The sequence below is a fragment of the Antedon bifida genome, chromosome 4, assembly GCF_963402885.1.
Source record: "Antedon bifida chromosome 4, ecAntBifi1.1, whole genome shotgun sequence".
Taxonomy (NCBI): domain Eukaryota; kingdom Metazoa; phylum Echinodermata; class Crinoidea; order Comatulida; family Antedonidae; genus Antedon; species Antedon bifida.
In genome coordinates, this window is record NC_136229.1 from 1860918 (window position 1) to 1882919 (window position 22002).

General features: G+C 33.5%; 1 protein-coding gene across 1 annotated transcript in view; it reads right to left on the reverse strand.

Annotated features, from left to right (window-relative positions):
• Positions 1-6559: 6559 nt before the first annotated feature.
• The window catches only part of LOC144841376 (uncharacterized), a 37618-nt gene continuing 22175 nt past the window's right edge, over positions 6560-22002 (reverse strand). The window contains exons 21-30 of the mRNA XM_078697695.1: positions 14655-14861; positions 14326-14363; positions 13629-13775; positions 12748-13066; positions 11802-11974; positions 11156-11314; positions 10901-11004; positions 10389-10654; positions 10177-10243; positions 6560-9068 (exon numbers count right to left, since the gene is read on the reverse strand). Coding sequence (XP_078553821.1) covers positions 8540-9068; positions 10177-10243; positions 10389-10654; positions 10901-11004; positions 11156-11314; positions 11802-11974; positions 12748-13066; positions 13629-13775; positions 14326-14363; positions 14655-14861 — 2009 coding nt within the window. The 3' untranslated portion in view covers positions 6560-8539. The remainder of the gene's footprint in view (positions 9069-10176; positions 10244-10388; positions 10655-10900; positions 11005-11155; positions 11315-11801; positions 11975-12747; positions 13067-13628; positions 13776-14325; positions 14364-14654; positions 14862-22002) is intronic.

Genomic DNA, 22002 nt, shown 5'->3' on the forward strand with positions numbered 1-22002 from the left:
TCGTAGATCTATTTTTGTCTATTTCACATGGTTCTATGGTTGTCGTGTCTTTAATCTCCACTTGCGGCGTTTGCTAAAACAAAAACGTTTTAGAACATTGTAATAAAATATTTGAAATAAAGGTTACAGTAAATAACGAGGTGTGAAGAGAAATAGAAAGAGTAGAATGTTTATTTTAAAAGGGTTACGTAATGTGAATAAGGTACCGTTTTTAATGTAAAGTAATAAAATGATTTAAATAAGTAGATCCTCGTTACCTACTCTGAGGATAACAAATTATTTGAAATACTTTTTTTCATGAATTTACAAATATATTTTCTTATTGTGAATTAAAAAAAGACAAAATGATGGTCTGTCAATTCAACACTGTTCGATTGACATGACGTATCAAATTTGAATAAAGTGGGATTGTACAGAAAGTGTTGTCAAACCCGACCTTGTACTCTGAATAGGCCTAGTCGATTTTGTTACGTAAAATCTAGTCTAGTCTACTTCTAGACAAATGATATGCAAATAGTGACAAACCTCCTTTGTAGATTTTTTGCATTTAAATGCAATTCCAGCAACAACCACCAACACTCCAATAATAAAAATAGCAAATAACCATACTAATACTATTGTTATCAAACTTGAAGAAGCTGTAAAAAGGAAATATGTGAAAGTTGCACAAGAGTTGTTGTGGTTTTCAGTTTTAATATTGTGGTACGTCTACAGTATCATAAATGTTTTATTATGCAATTACTCAGGTAGGCCTAAACCAGAACTTCACCATTTGATTGGTTAATTACAAACCATGTGCTGTTCAGTATTAGTTCTACTGAACGGAAAAGTGGTATTTAATGCTGATTATGTACTAGTAGACGTTCAGATTAAACGTTGTAGAGGATTTGTGAGGCCAGTGACTGTAGTAGACCTAGTTTGTGTCGTCTACAACTGTAGCATCATAGTTCTACTATATTTGTCTAAAATCGGACCACTGCTTTGTTAATGTCTTAGTCTCTCACATAGCCTTCTACAATAAGTTCATCAGCATTTTGAAGCGTCATTCTTTTTATTGTAAGTCGTCGTTATAACAGTAGTAGCACCACCAACTTTTTTGTAGACGGTATATGTATGTTGACACCGTTTACCTTGCCAGCGCAAACCCTACCTTTGACTGTGACAGTGAACGAACAGGTTGCCTGGTTACCAGACGAATCTGACGCCGTAAAAATCACAGTAGTTTCACCAGATTCAAAGATCGACCCAGAAGGAATATTAAAACTTTCAGAAGTTACACCAACGTTGTCAGTTGACGCTGCTGTATATGTCATCGTAGAACTGTCATCATTTGAGTTGGCGACGATGTTACTCGGGCAACTTACTATAGGATCTTCAGTGTCTTGAAATATAAAAATTTCATACTGTAATTACAAGTATTATAATTAAACAAAATTTGAATTCAATGTCCAGATAAAAATAAAATAAGAAACACTACAATCTGCATATATGTATAGGCATAAGTAATCACAATTCAAAGAATTGCACCGTCAATAAAATACAAGATATATAGATATCGAAATAAACTAATATAATACTTCGAAGCTCACATCTTACCAATAATTGTTACTGTGAATTCACATAAAGCTATGTTTCCTGGACGGTATGTGAAATTATATGTAACTGTAGTGTTACCAAGATAAAATGTTGAGCCATTTGTGTGTGACTGAGCGACAGAAACACTTTCTGAGTTATCGATTGCTGTTGGTTCTGTCCAGTAGGTAACTCGATCTGGTTCGCCGTCATCTGTTGGTAATGTGAAATCCACCGGACAACCATTCACAACCTCATAATCTGCTTCATTTTTTAATAATTCAGAAAATAATAATTATAATACTCTAATTAAATTGAAAATTCCATCATCATTACAGAGACGGCGGGAGACATTTTTTATACAACTAAAAATACGGAACTTTCGCCAATGAGCTATGCTAGATTCGAATATTTTTTTTGAAGCAGAAACAGGACCTATACACGGGTAAAGAAATTATGGGTAAATGACTACAGAATACCAACCTGAATACACATTGCCAATAGCTAGACTTGAAATAATAACGTAATGTAACAGATTCACCATGATTTATAGTTGTCGTCTGATATATTCGTTCTAGTAGTACACTAGGCCAGTGTAATTTAGACAGCACTGTATATATTTCCGCTTAACAGGATATAAAATAAAACATTATGATGTCCTATTGATGGTATTGTCATTTTATGTTTTGATTTACGTTGAATTAAATCAACGGTGCAATGATAATTAACTCACAATAATTTAAAGAAACATGGTTTATTTATGAAGTGACACACACGCAACCTTAAAGTCTCAATATTGATGGATATTATCTGATAAGTACGTGCAAGTAACTTTGTTTGTGAACTTGAGTAATAACTCATTTCTATTAATCTGTTAATTCTAGTAATACACCAAACATGATTAAGGTGATAACTTGAGTGGAATTGACGATGTTAAGGATGCAACAATAAAACATATACATTATCCTTTTGATGTAATTTGTTTATATTTCATTTACGTTAAATTCATTCATTGTACAGATTCAAGTTGCTTACAAATCTTATTGCATGGTCGATAACTTCGTTCATAAATGTACTGTTTTGTCGATTATTAGGTCCAAGTGATAACCTATGATTCTGTATCCCAGACTATGTACACGGTCGTCGCTGAAAAAAATAAATCTGAATATAGGTCCTAGTCATCGCAAAGTGAATGCCCCTAATGATGGTTAGAGATATATATCCGAATTCCTGATAAGACCCATGCAGACTATATTCATTTGAAAAGAAATGTTGCTAAAATATTGAACTTTAGATACTCACACTGATTATTTCATTGAAATGGCGTTCTCCACAATATTAGGAGTCAACTTTTGTCAGAGTGATTCTGCAGCTGTCATGAGATAGATTCTAACTGACTATCGCAAGTCATCAGAAACGAGTCTAACTATAGTATAAGTACTTTTAAGTTATCTTTCAGAGTCAGACAATATACTATTTAGTACAGCAAACTCCTTTCTTGATGAAATGCGTCTGTTCTATCTCATGGCAACTGCAGAATTGGGTGGCATCAATTACAGCAACAATTGTTTTGAAACCATCTCTAATAGTTATGACTTTCTTGAAAGTAGTAGGATACATGGCCTTTTTTTCAAAAGCGTTAGGTTACAAGAATTGGATGACGAGTAAGCCCTACAACTCAAACTGAACTGAACTAAGATCATTTTTTCTTAAAACAAATACGTAAATTGAAGTAGATTCCTTAAGAAAGCACTATATAAAAATAATATTGAAATATTCAATGTAATCTCATAATAACATTATAATTGGAAATATGCCATCTTTGTTCCCTATTGTCAATCGACCATGCATTTATTGTCTTTATTATTGAGGCATGTTAGTTAACATAATAACATAACATAATAATAGTTCATTTTTATATAGCGCATAGAGGCAAGCGTTTCAATTTTGACTGTAAACTAGATTTCAACTCGTAATAATATTATACGTATGAAACGACATGTGTGTTAAAATAGTAATTTTATTACTAAAATTAAGTAGAATCGCCGCCTAGATCCTAGACTTTATTTACAGCAACAATATCAATTCTAAAACTGTTTTATTTTTTAAATATCATTGATAACATAGATAATTTACATTAACGTAAATTAATCTAATCTTTAGTTTAGTTGGTTAGGTTATAAATCAGTTATGTAAGAATAATTTTGACAATCGTGAAATTCGTGTGAAAATCAAAAACTCAATAAATAACACAAACTGTATTGAGTATCATTATCGTATATACTGATCCAGCCCTGTAAACTGACTAAAACTTATAAACACTAGTTTGTTGTTAATAAAATCATACCAAAGTTGATGTGATGGAACACTGAATTTCCTTTCAATATTTGACTACCACGAGAAAACAAAAACTCTTCAATTTTGAACTTCAGTGACAGGATAAGTCTAAAATACATATTCGCGTCTACAGGTTGTAAAATGTAGAGATATACGAGATAAAACAACAACACGTACAAAACATTATTAAAACACTCATAAATTTAAAATAAAAATTATAGCAAATCAAGTTAGTATTTAAATGATTACTCAAAATCTTAATATATATCAAAAACAAATGGTGAAAAGTTTGAGATTTGAGAACTAAATTTTGTTACAGTATTTGCTTCTTTCTTTTTCGAGCTAGCATTAATATAAACCGTTTCTTTTTCTTTTGATCCTTCACTCGTGTCTGCTATGGTTGCATACATATAAATTCAGTAATAACATAATAATATCAATTATATTTATAATTTTAGTGTAAGTTATATAAACCTGTTGTAAGAATAAGTTTGATGATCATTAATTTAGTGTTAAAAAGCCTAAATGAGAATCATCGTAGGAGCAAATGACCAAAAACCAAAAACTATTTTTTCCCACCTCGATTAAGCATAACATTTTAAATGTTGGACAGCGACACATCTAACTTGAATGAACATTAAACTACGTACTCCCATTTTCAATTTTAATCACCGGACTATAGCATCCTATGGTAGGCCTACATGATTTCCATGACACTGCTGTTAAAAGCTTGTATAATATTATCAGACTACCTTTCATAACTCTAACTGTTATTTCTTTTTGGACCTAACATTAATGTACATCATTTCCTTGTCTTTTGTTTCTTCGACTGTATCTTCTATAGTCTCATATGTATGTTGTTGCCATGTATTCATGTAATTCTCCAGTGTCCACATGGTCTTGTTGCTAAAATAATTGTAGCGTTTTAGAAAGTTTATTAAGCAATAGTAAATGCGTGTGTGGGATGTTACATTTATAAGAAAGGCACGGTAATGGGTATAACCGGATTGAAGAAGCCTAAGGGATGAATCTCGAATTTTAAATGGATAAGTCACACAGTAAATCAAGAAATGACAGGAGAATTTTATATAAGAAATTATTTGCAAAATGATGGGGCGATTGACTGGTTTATTTCAGTAAATGAGTGTTAAGAAGAGGTACAGTTTTTGTTGTAAAGTGGAATGAGCCAACTTACATCATCCCTTTGACTTGAATCAGTAAATCCGTTTTCAGCCGGTGTACTCTGTGCGAATAGAGAATAAAAAAATAATGTTTTTATTAAAAGTTAATCAAAAATGTATTAATATGATATGTTCCTTCATATGTTTGTTTGATGTACTACATAGTTTAACATTTTGCGCCAGGTAAAATAAGAGGATACACACGTACATATCATCACCCCAACGTTGAGCAACGACGTGCCTCGTTTCATTAAGTTTAATACGTTTAATAGCTGTAACTGTAATTCGACTATCATTCTTTAAAAAGTGATTCTTTACCACCGGTCGACAATCTTGTTGGAAAGAAGCGCTAGTATTTGGTTCATCTTCTACTCTCTGTCTCTTGCTAGACCTCATAACTCGCTGCATAGCAGCCTTAGCCTTATCGGTTAATTTAGAATCGATGTAATCAGCTGCTGGTTTGTAGAAGTTCATACTGATGAAAACTGTACTAAATTCTCTTATTCAAGATTGTAGAAGTGAGTTCAACGCTTTGAAAACTGATACTGATGAGTTACCCTATATGAGTTTACCCTATATTTATACACACTAAAATGATTTACGCATGATGTCAGTAGCGTCCCTCTTTACCTCCTTTTGTTTTATTTTAAAAGGAAACAAAGAATTCTCTATGTAAAACGTAAAATCATTTAAATGAAAATGAAAGTTAATTTAAAGTTAGAAATAATTATACTTTTTTTGAAAAATAGTGAAACTAACATCTTGCTTCATGTTACACTAATCATTCATTGCGAAGCTCCATTGTTAACATTTCCGGAAGATGGTTAAGTACATGTCGGTAAAGAATAATAAGAACACCATTATTACCTAATTTTACATACTTAAAGATATATTGTCCCTTGAAACACAAAAAAATGAAGGTCAAAATATTCTAAATTTAAATTAGCCATATCAAAGTAATATTAAAGTTATTCACTTTAAGTCGAAAATTCGAGCCAAAAACAACAATTTTACTTAATTAACAGGTAAATTAGTTTGATTACATTTCGTCTGGAAAATCGTTTGCGAGCGAAAGTAAACAAAGATTTTAAACCACGAGTACGCATTATGCATATGCTAATTAGGATTGTTTACAACTCGTCACGGTTGAGAAGGTATTTTCACACAGATCGTGAAGAAGTTTTATGATTATGCATACAGAGTAGCCAAACAAGCGCGTTTCATTATGGGATATGTTTTGATCGAAAACTTTGACTGGAAGTCAGAGTTATTTTTTTAACAAAAAAATGTCTGTATTTCAGTTAAATGATTTTTTTTTCGACAAATTTTTGGTGATAGTTAATAACTATTATGATACTTCAAAATGACCCACCTTTTTTCGAAATCTGTTATTTTTTATTTTTTTGGAATTAGTCAAAGGGACAATACATCTTTAAATAACCAATGTTTTAAAATCCTAAATATGTCGGCATAGATCAAACAAAAACACCATAACAACTTTATTAACTAGTTTTAATAAACCAGGTGCATCTTTATTGTACCCATGACTAATTCAAATCTCACAAAAACTCTATTATCTTACTTTCTCACCCAATGTTAACCATTGTATTATAATCCGAAACATAACACCTATTATCTTATACTTCAACCATTGGAAACCAATTGTTCTCATTACAAGCGAATAAATCACCATATACATTTTATTTATTATTTAATAATTTTATATTATATGTGTATTAATATATAACAATTCTAGTGATATATAACAATTCTAGTGAAATTATATACTCTATTGTCTTATACTACCCCCATTGTTAACCAATGTTATAATCACGACTGACTAGGTCGTCGACATCTACTACTCCTATTTGGTAAATACTGGTGTATGCTTACTGTATTATTTTTTCAATAGGTTCCAAAAGTATCAGTCACATTTTTAAAAAAACATTCATTTTAATCTGTTGTGATGGTTTTTAAATTGATACTTTGTCATGATTTCTGTGTTTGGGAAAAGATGTCTGCGTATTTGTCACGATGCTAAAGCTCTGTCTACACTATCAATTTTTATGTGACAAATATTGCGACAAAACCTCCAGTTGTTAAAACTACCCAATCATTAAATATGTTTCATATTTCTTTTGAATCTGAATTATATTTTAATATTCAGTATTCTTGGTAATAAATAAAATATAAGCTCTAATATTTATCCGTACTAATTCATGATTATTTTAAAGTAGAATAGTTATAGGTTATGTCGTTAAAGGTTAAAGCAAGGCAACGCAAGTAATTTGACCAATCACAAACGATGGATTATTTGAACTGTTTCGCTTTTGTAATATTCGTCAACTCAATTTCGCAGCCGATTCTCGGTACTGTATGTCTGAAGTATCATAGGATTATTTAGTAATACAACATCACATAATTCATATGTAGTAACCTACAGTAACCTTTAACAAACTTTACATGATACATACAGGGACCACATGTGATATAAATGTGATGCTGTATTACCAAATATTCTTATTAGACACATAGGTAGCATGTGGAGATACAGCAGTGGGAATCTGTTGCGTCCAAGCTGGAAGTGTATAAATCAGAGCTCATGAAACGAGTTATGACGCATTTATGCGAATCAAAATGCCCAACTGACACTCTTCAATCTCTGTTTACGCTATCATGTGAAAAAATGTATGGAAACGATGACATTATATCATATTTGGGCATATCACACTGTTTGTCGAAAAACTAGTGTAAACAGAGCTTTGGAAATTAAAATCGCAGCCAGCCGCTCTTTTGTATCGTTTTTTTTTCTCTCTGCGAAAATATTGAATTCACATAAAACAAATAACGTGCCTATTAGAAAAATATATATTAGAAAACAGTATAACTGGTCACGTATTTCATGAATATAATATTATTCGGTGCTTGTGTATTTTGAGTGTATATGTATATATGTATGTACAACATCCTTACTTTACACGTGTTTACTTTACAAAGTTTACATTACATTTACATAGTGCTCTGGTTATTATATTAGATTCATCACTGTTTTAAGGATAGTTCCTGGATTAAAATTGCTATTGTTTATTATAAAATATAAACCTTTGGAATAACAATGATGATAAGCAAACTTATGTTCCACCAGCGTCTGTACAAAATACTTAATTACAATGTATTCAATGTAGTTAACTATATAACGTTTGTTTGTAAGGTACTCAATTGTAACAAACAGCCACCGTTAGTGGCACCCTACTCGGCAAACAAATGCGTAATCTAAATTAAACTGATTTAAGGCCGCTTTTCATTTTATATTTGACTGTGGAATGTTCTGTGTTCGTGTGCATGACATACTGTAACCCTGTTGAGACTTAACTTTCTGAAAAAATCGTTGAATCGCCGTTTACACCACAGAATGCTCGGCCACTAAACAGCGATTCATATTATTTGTATTAAATGTTTTCGTCACTAGTTTCAAATGCTGGATTTTGGACGTCAAAGGTACTAACGTTATTTCTTTGAGCTGTCCTGGTCGTCGATAACGTTGGCATGGTTAATGCACTGTTGCTGCTGTCGTTAGTTGCTCTATGTGAACGATGTTGCGGTGTATGAGTTGTGTAACGTTTCTTTAAATCTTTAAATTCCTTCTGTCTGAACGTGAACAAGTAGAATATTGCAACTCCTTGAAAAGAGTTAAACATGCAGAATAATATTACAAACACGTGATCAGCTTTGCTCTCAAAAGACATAAATCCCAAAATCCATGTCAGACCTAAGAGGAAAGATATAGCGATGGCGTTGACGACCCGTTTCTTCTTCTCTTCTAGAGTTGAATCTTTTTTCAGCATTGTGTTAGATCGCGAGCAGTATAAACTTTTAAGAACCAATACGAATATAACCGAGTTAAACACGATGGCGATTGCGATTGGAATAAGAACAGCGTAGATGAAGATGTCGAATTCTGTTGTGTTGAGATAGCAACTGTAATAAAAAATAAATATAATTAAATATATTGCTAGTATGTATAAGAAAAATAAGCAGAGGAAAATTAGACTAATTGTCACAAAAATGTTAATTGTCACATAAAGACCAATTGTCACATAAAGACCAATTGTCACATAGGGAACAATTGTCACATAAAGACCAATTGTCACATAAAGACCAATTGTCACATAAAGACCAATTGTCACATAGAGAACAATTGTCACATAAAGACCAATTGTCACATAAAAGACCAATTGTCACTTTAAGACCAATTGTCACATAAAGACATATTGTCACATAAACACCAGTTGTCATAAAGTCCAATTGACACATAAACACCAGTTGTCACATAAAGTCCAGTTGTCACATAAACACCAGTTGTCACATAAAGTCCAATTGACACATAAAGACATATTGTCACATAAAGACCAATTGTAACATAAAGACCAATTGTCACATAAAGACCAATTGTCACATAAAGACCAATTGTCACATAAAGACCAATTGTCACATAAAGACCAATTGTCACATAAAGACCAATTGTAACATAAAGACCAATTGTCACATAAAGACCAATGTGTCGCATAAAGACCAATTGTAACATAAAGACCAATTGTAACATAAAGACCAATGTGTCGCATAAAGACCAATTTGTCACATAAACACCAGTTGTCACATAAAGTCCAATTGTCACATCGAGAACAATTGTCACATAAAGACCTATTATCACATAAAGACCAATATTCACATACAGACCAATTGTCACATAAAGACCAATATTCACATTAAAACCAATTGTCACATAAAGACCAATATTCACATACAGACCAATTGTCACATAAAGACCAATATTCACAATAAAACCAATTGTCACATACAGACCAATATTCACATACAGACCAATTGTTACATACAGACCAATATTCACATTAAAACCAATTGTCACATAGAGACCTATTATCACATAAAGACCAATATTCACATACAGACCAATTGTCACATAAAGACCAATTGACATCGTAATGATTGTTTAACCTGCTTTTTGAGCGATTAAGACACGAAATGATGAAAAATTGAAATAGAAACATTGTATTACTGTACTTACAAGTCTTTGTTTTCATAAAACGACACATCTACTGTTAGTAAAACTATCGGCGGTATGCACGGGAGACCTAAACAAGACAAAATATAAGACGAATGTAATAAATAAAAAAACAAACAAACGGAAGCGCAGAACCAATCACAACGAAGTGACAAATCAATAAATCTTATGATTCCTTATTTTTGATTGTCACTGACCAAATTTCAAAGACTTACCCCAAGCGAAGATCAAAGAAAACCACAACAACTTCGAAGTATTAGCGTTGAAAACTTTAACAAATAACAAGTACATATTGACCGCTTCTACTGATGTCCATGCGACAGACGTCAACAGAAAGTAATGTAACAATATAGCTATTGTTGTACAAGCTACAGATCCTGGAGTTGCAGTATCGATGCCACATATGAATGTGATATACAGACAAGTTAGTGAGATGGAAAGGTTTAACAGTATTTTCTGAGGTTGACGTTTGCGAAGTGTTCTGTGAAAAAAAGTATATTTTTGTAAAATAAATTTCCAAGAATACAATGTATGTGCATTAGGACATTCCACTTATCTGTTTCAGGCAGATTGTTATATCGTCATAATTTACCCAGGCAGTTACTGAACTAAATTTTCACATCGCGCCCGGATTCGGTTCTGCGCCCTGAATCCTGGCACGATGTGAAAGCAGCTTAACGTTCGTATTGTATATTGTAATTTTGATGAACAGTGTACTGTAACTTACTTTAAGGATATGCTAACAACTATTGTTACCAGTAGGCACAATATCGATAGTCCACAACCTACATACGTCACTATGTTCAAAAACATCGACGGTTTGTTATTGGACTGAAAAAATAAAAAAACATTTGGAAAATGGAAGTGCTATTGTATATAAAAAAAGATATAACATTTTCCATTTGAGTGTTTTTATCAATTTGATTGGTTGTCCAACGTAATTGAAGAAGGAATTAAGAAATACAATAAGAGTGGAACGTACAAATAAAACAGCAAAATTTGTAAGATGTGTACAGTTACATGTAATACTGCCCTCAGTGTCCATATAAACGCGCGTACATCCCTTTTCTGACCAATCACCAAATCCATTAAGAGTTGTGTTCCAAAACACACAAGTAGCAATTTGATTTCCATAGGCCTGCTGCACAAAAGAAAAATAAAATATATGTCATAATTTTATTTGTAAATTGTGACGCAGGTCTTTATGTGAATACAGTTGTTAATTACACCATAGATTCGAAAAAAATAATGGTCGATTTTTAAGTCTGTTTTTCATTTGTTGAATTTAATCGTTTGAACGCAATGTTTCGCAGACAAGAAAATCCGTCGCTTGTCTGCTGAGCTTTTCGATTCACATGAGTGCTCATGAACGACGTCATGACTGATTTCCTGATCTCTGTTTGTTTGCGCATTGTTTTCGCTTTGCAAAAAGTAGAAAGAATTCGAACTAGCAAATCCGTTGGAGCGAAAAACTCAAGAACTAGAATTCGTCGCAGAAAGGAATTTGGAGGATTGAAACACGCATGCGTAAGCTGACGCTTTCGATTCGCGCGAACAAATTCGCCTAGTGGAAAATATGGGAATTGGTTCAGGAATTTAGTTTTCTGAAATGACAGTAGTCTAATCACCTCTGGAGTATTGAAGACAATTTTAACAGGTTCTTCAAAAACAGTTGGAAGGCTGTCGTCATACACAGTTGCTGATAGAATAACACTCGATATGCTGAATTCTTGATAACTCGACGTCTGGAACAATTTTGAATTGTAATATGATGTAAAACTCACATTGGACAACGCATTATCTATTTAAAAAATAATGTTGCAAAATGTTTAAAAAGCATTTTTGCAAAATATCACACAGTATTATTAATATATTTTAAATTATTATTTACTAAAGGATAGGCCTGTAATATCATGTAACTGTATTACTACTGTTACTATCGTAATGATTACATCAGAAGTAAAAAAGAATATTTTAAAGCGAAACAAAAGAGAGCGGCTCGAAATTGTTACACAAAAATTTGATTTTATTGAGGTGATGGCTAACTTTTGAAGAGAGTAGATATACATCCCTAGCTTGTCTTATGTATAAATGTTTTCACGGCCTTGCTCCAACGAGACTATTACACGAAATTGAGCTGATTTGCGTTTTTCATACTCACTTGTGGGGAGTAGAACGCCTAAATATAACAATACCCTACTATACCATTAGTAAGATGAACTCGTCGTTCAAAATTGCAGGCGCAAAAATATGGAATAACCCACAACATATTGCATGGTTATATGGAATAATCTAGGCCTACCAACTGATATTAAATATTCCTTAACAATTGCTTCATTCAAATCTAGATGCAGATCTCATTTCTCTTTTCACAAAAATAATTTTATTTCCCTGATTTTTTTTTTTTATTCAAGACAGGATTACAATGCAAAACAGGTTTTTTTTTACCTGATTGTGTAATCCTGTATAAAGATGTTGTTAAATAATTAAATAAATCAATCAAAGCATTAAATTAAACGACGGGCTATAATTATACAATGGTACAACTGAGTAATGCAATGTTAGCCTACATACCGTTTGTAACAAGATCACGTGGTAATGTTATAGACTGGCGATAAATCCTACAACGACCATCAACACAAACATCAGTCACTTTCTTATCTTCTTCCACCAGGAATACAACATCGTGTCTAAGATTATCAGAGTTGAAACTTAAAATCTGCACAGACAGCGTTTCTTCATTTTGGGTATAATTCTGACCATCATTGGCTGCTGTACTAATTTGTTGCTCTAAAGACTTGAGGATGACAGAGGTAGTCTCAGGAGGGAGGTCAGTGTCTGATGAATCAGATGAGAGCACTGTATCTACAATACCAACTACTGCACCAGTCACCTGTAAGAATAATCATACTCGATACCCAGTTCTCAATGCTCTAAAGGCTTTCAAACCGTAATACGAAAGATTAAAAGTTATTTTGTATAGATGCGCTCATCATTTGGTTAATTTATATATTTGGCTTTAATGTTCGTAAAAAAAAATATTTGTGACACACGTGGCCCGTCACTCCTATACTCTAGTTTCAAACAAAACGCACGCTACTGGTCCTTGTAAAGCTTGTTTTCCCCACTTTAAATTATTCTTTATTTATTCACCAATAATGCAAATTGGATCAAACAAAATAGCTTTCCCTAGTCGAAGGTTTGCCTCATACTAACAAATACATTTACTACGAATAAAAAGCACTGAAATAGCAAAAACAATACATATCAATCAAATTAACATATTATACAGGACATAAACAAACCAAAAAAAAAAAAACCAAGAGATGGGCCGCCATAAATCAGTATCTTGGACGCAACGCGACGACGTAGCCGCAACGCAGGTGAGTTGACCAATCACAAGCGATCTATCGCATCGTGATCGGCAAAATTGAAGTTATTATTTTTTGTCTTACATTTTCGTTTGTTGAATCGATATCAGTTATTGTTTCCAATGCTCTTGATACTTCTTGTAAATCATCGGGTTCAAGGTCACCTTCTGCTTCCTCTACTATTTTCTCAAGCTCAATAGCAACCTCTTCTACATTCTCTGCATTAACGCTCTAATAGTTATTAAAATGATAATAGTAGTTTTAAAAATACAAAAATCTTCCCCAAGTGGGCATGGCACATTAGAGTAGGAAAAGGTGTCTACAGATGTGTCGCTTAAACTCTGTCCACATTATCAAACTTTATGTGATAAAAAATGTGATGTGACAATGTAGACATGATGACGTCATATCGTTTAATTTCGTTTATTTTCCACTCATTTTAATCAATCAATCAATCGTTCGATTTATATAGCACCATTCCAACAGTCATTGCTTATGGTGCTGGCAAAACTATCAGAAAATGTGAGTTTTTAGTAGTGACTTAAAGGTGCTCAATAATGATGTTTGTTTAATGTTCAAAGGTAGGTGGTTCCAGAAATGAATTTAAACAAACATACATCTCACTACCATTGAGTATAACACTATAATTTTTAGTCAAACTATTTTTATTTTATTTTTTATGAGTGTTGTTTTGGATGAGTGTTCGGTGAGGTTTTTAATATTTCACGTGACCACTAACCTCGTGAAAGATCGTTAAAAAATGAAAAGTCGATAATCTTACCTTGGTGTGATTTCTTATTTTTGTAGTTAGATTAGTTTCTATAGTTAATAATAAAACAAAACATATGACTTAATTAATTAATAATACTATTGTTATTTATTGGCAACATGAGTGATAAATTAATTACATATTTATTTTATCAAAAGACAATAATGTTTATTTTAACAATGGTTATTTATACATTGGAATAAAATACAGAAGGAAAGGAAAAGAGATTACCAGAATACAATATTTCTATGTTGTGTGTGTATCATTTGAGTATTATTCTGTTTATGTTATCAATTATGAAGCATGTGATATCTCAAAATGAATACAAAAATACAAGAAACCTTTTGTGGTCACTGATTCCGACAATGTAGTCACTGGTAAAAACGTTGTTGGTTCTGCACTTGTTGTTACTGGTGATGATGGTTCAAGCGTTATTGGTTCTGTACTTGTAATTGTTACTGGTGCTGATGGTTCAAGCGTTATTGGTTCTGTACTTGTTGTTACTGGTGCTGATGGTTCAAGCGTTGATTGGAACGTTGGTAATACATCTATCGTATGTAATAAAGCACGTTAATTATCATCATTAAGGCCTGTTTATAATACGACGATAACTGTAACTATACACGATAGAAAAAAATTGCTTAAGTTAAAATTAATAGAACCGTTCACACTAGGACGATAACTATACGATTCTATCGTTTACGATAAAAGCAGGCCCGTATCCTGGGGGGGGGGGGGGGGGGGTTAGCCATTCTAACCCACCCCATGTCTTGTTTAACTAAAGACAATATCATTATACATAAAAAAAATTACATTATCAATGGTAAACAAACAAAAATATGTTAATATAAAATGAAAAAATACCGGTAATTAAATTAAGGAATCTGAACCGACTACAAACTCGATGTGAAACATGCGCAGTCAATCATGTGACGACAAGCAATAGCTTAGCGCTTCATGTACGCGGTAAAGTGTGTGCTGGAAATACAGACCATTTTCTTGTTTAAATTAATGTTCTGCAGTCGGTCAGAGTGTTTCACTGCTTGCGGCATACAACAAAGCTGCCTAATCCTTAAGTCGCCAAAGTTATTCAACCGAAACAAAGTCGCCACATAAAAATAAATGTTAAAGTCGCCGAGTCACCGCATGAAAAAGTTGCAGCTGAATAGTAAAGTCGCCGAGTCGCCGCATAAAAAGTTGCAGCTGAATGGTAAAGTCGCCGAGTCGCAGCATGGAAAAGTCGCCGCTAAGTACCAAAGTCGCCGAAATGTTTGGGTCGCCGAAATAAATAGCAGTCGCCGCATTAAAAGGTCGCCGAAAGTGGCACTCCCGGCGTTCCATATGTTAAGGCCAACTCAGGCGACGCTGTCTGAGTTGGCCTTTAAACATCATGAAAGTTCTGGTGTCCATCGTTCAACTAGCCCAAGCCACAACAAAGAGTCTTAAATCAGTCTTTAGAACGGCAAATAACGCAAATTTTGCCCGGGCCTGAAAAGATAGTTTTACATACCTCTTGCATGAGCGATATTTTATTTGGACGCGAACGATAACAATATTTCAACCAATCAAAGAGCTTTATTTATGGTAAGCGCCAAAAAAAAAAAAATCAGACAGATATCATCGAGAGTCAATCGCGATAGAGTCATCTATGGGCCTAGACGAAACGTTGATCCTCCTAGTACAAGGAAATGAGGTGCTGTACAACAAATCAGACGCGAATTACAATAATGTAATTAAAAAAAAAGATATATGGAATGCAATTGGAGTAGAGATTGAGTTGACAGGTAGACATAACATAATTTGTTCCCATTTGATTGGTCACCTACTACTAGGCCTAGCCTAGGCCTTCTAGGCCCTAGGCTAGAGGCTAGGAGGCGATACATAGCCTGGCCCCCAGTATGCTAGACCGCCTTTGCTACATAGGCCTAGGCTAGTCTGATATAGTACTAAAGCATAGGCCTAGGCTAGTAGCTAGCTATGCCGGCTATGTGGACCTAATAGGGCCTAGGGCCTAGGCTAGATTATAGGCATCATCCTAATAATTTAATTATTTTAGGCTAGGCCTAGGCCTAAATACTACTACTAGGCCTAGGCCTAGCTAGCCTAGACTAGGCCTAGCTAAGCTAGGAGCCTACTACTAGATAGAGACCTGGATGCTAGGCCTACTAGGCTAGTACCTAACTAGCCTAGGCATACCTTAGCCTAGGCCTAGCTAGCTAGGTAGGCCACCTATGCCTATGCCCTAGTACTAGGCTAGACCTAGGCTAAGCTAGGCCTAGTCCTACTAGCCTAGAGGAGGCCGCCTACCCTAGATGCCCTCTAGGTTAGGCTAGCTAGGCCTAGCTACTAGCTATGCCTAAGTACCTAACTAGTAGCTAAAACCCCTAATAATAGCCTAAGGGCCCTGTTACTACTAGTTACTAGAGTGAATACTAAAGTAAAATAAATTTAAAAAGTGTTTATCCTCTAGAACTATATAGTAATTAGTATAACCATCTATGCTGCCTTATTTTCACACGTCCAATCAAATGACGTCATGAATAGTAAGAGCAATAATATAATAACGATTTTATTGTGTTTATTGATTATGACGTTAATGTTTTATTGTATTTTTTAAAATAATATTTTTATCAAAGACAGCATAGATGATAATCCTATAATGCTAGAATGAAAACTTTTCCAATTTCTTCTTTCTCTTTTATGTAAAAGTTATGGCTTTATAAATGTTTCGCCATTTTCAGGTAGCGTACTGTAGCAGGATACACATTCAGTGGGGTTTATATTTACCACCTATATGCCTAGGTATAATAATAATAATATATATTAGTATTACTAAATGTGTATCCTAGAAGGCCCGGCTACAGTACGCTACCTGACAATGGCGAAACATAAACATTTATAAAGTAATAACTACTACTACTACTACTAGGATTTTGTTTCCTTCGCAGGTGATGAAGCCCCAAAAAATGGGGTAATATCAGGAATGCCCTCATGAATAGCAAGCGGAAAAAACAAAATAGTGCTGATGAGGTCAAACAATCAAAAGCATATAAGTACGCAAACATCCTTGGGTTTTTGGACCCTTTTTTAAAATCTAGGGAGTAAGTTGAAATTTGTTTTCTTTCCTTAACTTTAAGTTAAATGAATAATTAAAAAAAAAACAATTATCGTAATAACAAAATATTCACATGCTAAAGTATATCATGAAATACATATTTTTTAATTCACTGATTTTAGTCGCGTGGACGCGACTCAATAGTTCACTATGTCGGTCGGTCGGTCTGTTGGTCTGTCTGTCGGTCCGGTATCACTATGCGTTGTTGTACACCACATGGACAGAAAAAAAATTGATTTTCTATGTACATTGACTGATTTAATTGTTTATACTACTAGACTGTAACCCACTGTACATACTGAAAGACAATTCTGTACATAAATGCAAACTATCATCAGTCTACTTTGGATTTACATATTTTAATATAATGTATACTTTCATTATCAATTTATATAGAACATCCTCTAATCTTAATGAAGACGAAAGTAAACCATCCAGCAGCAGCACAAAAAGACCAACGAAAACAGATGCTGTTGATGAAGCCATAGTGGAGCTAATTGCTAAAAAGAAAAAAACCGAAAAGAACGATGTAGATTTATTTTTTTTTTGCTATGGCAGAGACAACAAAATCATTCCCAACTTATATCAGAAATAGAAATTCAGTTACTTGCGGATGAAGAATGAACACTTTAATAATTATCACATTTTGAAATGATTGAAATCTGTCTTTTTTAAATATTTTAAAAACACTTCCCTACGTTTTTTAGATCTAATTTAAGATCACAAACTATATTTAATGTAAAAATAATACTATATGATTCTATTGCGATAACTTTTTTCGTCTTTAAATGGTTAAAAATGTGAAAAATACGTCGATTCTAATAATTATCCAAAAATGTTTTTCCCAATTTGTATCAACGGAGTCTGGCAAAAAATAGAAAGACAATTAATGCTGCAACTATACCGTCTATTCGACGCGAGCTAATTAGGTAGTGCATTGTTTCTCACTTTTTATCATAATTTACCATAAAACGTACATTTAAGACAAGGAATGACCTGGTTTAATGTTTTTAAAGTAATATATATATGTATTATTTTTACAAAACGTCACAAATTGTAGGGAAGGTGTCTTTAACTATAACACACCTAAGCGCCATTTGATTTTTTAATTTCACTTTATTTTTAAATAACGTTAGTTCAGTTTTTTGTAAAAAGTTTTTCATGTTAGGTTGTTAAAGACCCCTTCTCTGCAATTTTGGACGTTTTTTGGAAAATAATACATATATATCACTTTAAAAACATTAAACCATGTCATTCCTTGTCTTAAATGTACGTTTTATGGTAAATTATGATAAAAAGTGAGAAACAATGCACTACCTAAGTAGCTCGCGGCGATCGACCTCTCGCGGCCGGTCTTAGGCCTAGCCTAGCTAGGCTTAGTTTTGTAGGCCTAGCTGGTAAACATCGGTAACGTACGAACATCGTACGCTAGCTATATACCTAGCCTGACGTTGTATAGTTGCTGCATTAATTGTCTTTCTATTTTTGCCAGACTCCGTTGATACAAATTGGGGAAAACCCGGTATTTTCGCTGAAAAGTTAGGAGTCTTCCATTTGTTTTGACCTCACGATCGATCGAAAAGTGGGCGAATTACAGGTGAAAAACAAAAATATCAATCCGCGCGCAATGCATTTTGGGATTTATAGCGGGCCGCTATAATTATTAGAATCAACTTATTTTTCACATTTTTAACCGTTTAAAGACGAAAAAAGTTATCGCAATAGGACCATATAGTATTATTTTTACATTAAATATAGTTTGTGATCTTAAATTAGATCTAAAAAACGTAGGGAAGGGGGCTTTAACTGATCCAAGGCGAAATCAAATTGAAGTAAAATTAAAAACTAAATTTTTATAATGCACATTTATATAAGAAAATTGCAGTTTGATATTTTACGGAATGCTGGTCTGTATCTGTGCAGTTCCGAAACAGCTTTATCTCTGCAATGGTACTTGACCTTGCTCTGAATTAAAGTATTCTTTAAACTTGTCTCTAACTACCAATGCATCAATAGATGCCCTGTTTCCAGTTGCATGTAGATTTTGCAATGCTCCTGCTTCTGGCAGTGTTGGAAATTCTTCACTGAAATGCAGCACTTCCTGTTTGTGTCTTGCGCATGTAGTTGTGAAGCACACATGTAGCTTTTACAACCTGAAATCCAAAAATAATCAAGACCTTAGTAAGAGGACAATAAATGCCATTTTTAGAGTTTGTTCCATAATTTTAATTATTGTTATTATAGGCCCGTACCAATGTTCTAGTTAGTCTCATTAATTACCTTGTCTACATTGTCAGGTTACAGCTGAATTTTGCGTTGATATATTTGAAATATTGTCGCCATAATACCAAATGTATTTTCTGTAATTCTGCATGCTCTTGAGTGGCGGTAGTTGTAAATCCTTTTGGATTCATCAGGGTTTTTGCTTGGGAATGGCCGCATTATATTTCTCCTTAATGGAAAGGCTTCATTACCAACAATAACAATTAAACATTACCTATTTGATCCGTATGCTCCTATATCGACTGCGGTAAAACAGTAGTCTGCAAACTGCCTGACTTGTTAGGGGCTTTGATGTACATATGCTTTCCGTCAATTGCCCCTATGCAGTTTGGGTATTACCATCGCCTATTAAAACTGTCGGCAATCTGCCTCCATTGTTGTTCACTCGGTGATGACATAGATATAGGTTGGAGACGCCTCCAGAGACTTAAGCAAACTTCGTTTACAATGGTTGACACGGTAGCCTTTCACATACGGAAACTAAAACCTATAGTTTTATAGGAATCTCCGGTGGCCAAAAACCTGATAATTAAACATAACAATAACGCTATAGATTAATTTCATAACAGAAACTGTTGTCAATGTGAAGCTTTACCAAAAAGAAAAAAGGTCGGGTCAAAACTTAACTCTAGTGTGATGCAGTTTTCCTGCTTTATTTGAGTATAAGGATCCAGATCCAGACCTCTGAGTCAACAACAACAAAGACATTTTTCTTACACTAAATTTTTCTTTTATATTGCATTTCTTACATTCTTTTTGAATTAGGTCTATGTTATGCTTTTTATTAAACAGTTATAAATAAATGTCAATTCAATATTTCATTTTCATTGCTTATAATATTAGCGACACATGACGAGTCGAAACGTAATTGACTTGGGTATATGCTCAGCTACCGGTAATGACACTGTGACTGTGTTGCATGTCATTGCACTTACTAAAAAAGGAATTGAAATATACTTACCTCAAGCATACTGCCAGCTTTTGTTCGATAGAAATACTTGGTCTAAATTAGGTAGTTTCTTTTGCGATATCGTCTTTGATTAGTTCTAGGATTTCATAAAAGGGGATACTCGGAAATAACTATAAGTTCGGGAAAAAGTGTATGAAATTCACCATAAGTCTCTCTTGATTGATTTATGGGGTGAACCCATAAATTTCGATCTCTTTTTTTCAGTTGACACCTTTTTTTATATAGCAGAAGGCATAACAAATAATCGTCGTCTTCTGAGTCCGTCATGATTGTGAAACAAAAGGCGATCAACGTCACGCGCGTACGTCGCGAGTCATAGAACGATAAAATCACTGTAGTGTAAACGCGACACAGCGATAAAACTATTATCGTGTACAATATATAGTTATAGTTATCGTCGTAGTATAAACAGGCCTTTAGATATCACTTTTTCGTTTTAGTTTTGTTTTTTAGAAATTTGGTGTATCATTTGTGACTCAGCTTACTATGTCGGTTGGTCGGTCGGTAAACACTAACTTTTCAAATTTTTACACTCGACTGCAGCCATGTATATGGCCTTGTTATCGATAGATTTAATTAGGCCTTTAGTTATCCAAGGCTTTTTCTCTGGTGCTTAAAGTTTTGTTAATTGATCTCAAATCTGGTTAAATGAATAAAAATAATTGAACGAGAACACAATAACAACAAATACAGATTTTGAAAAAAATATGATTATAACCAGAGAGACTTTTTCTTCAGTAGAAAGTGAAAAACTGCAAACAAAGTTGGAAGGTAAGGTGGATACTTTTCAATGTAGTACTAAAATAAAAATATGAAGTAGAATAGGCCTAAATACACACTGATAAGAAAGTTAGTGAAAGGAAAGCAGTTATACACAAAAAACCTCAAAAATTATGATGCATGGAGGAAATTTGAGATTAATAATTATTAAAATGTATGTGCCCGCACCTAGACTATAACGACTTGGACACTCAACGCAATTGTGTCAAAATGGTCAGAACATAATCATTTCTATTTACTATAATAAAGTTTTTTCTCAAATAATGACCAGAAATACCATATTTGACCTTTGACCTGTTTTTTTAGGCAAATTGCCATATCTCATTATTGGGTTGGCGTGGAAAGTTCATTTTGGTGTCATATTGTTCAGAATATATATGTTACTATTCTGTTTAATAGACAATTTTTCCAAAAAATGTCAGAAAGTACAGTTATTGACCTGTTACGTACATAAAATTCGAAATTGGTTAAGTTAACTGTATAATTATATTATTTTGCAATCCACTTTTGAGCACTTGTCGAAGATGGCTACTTGCATGTG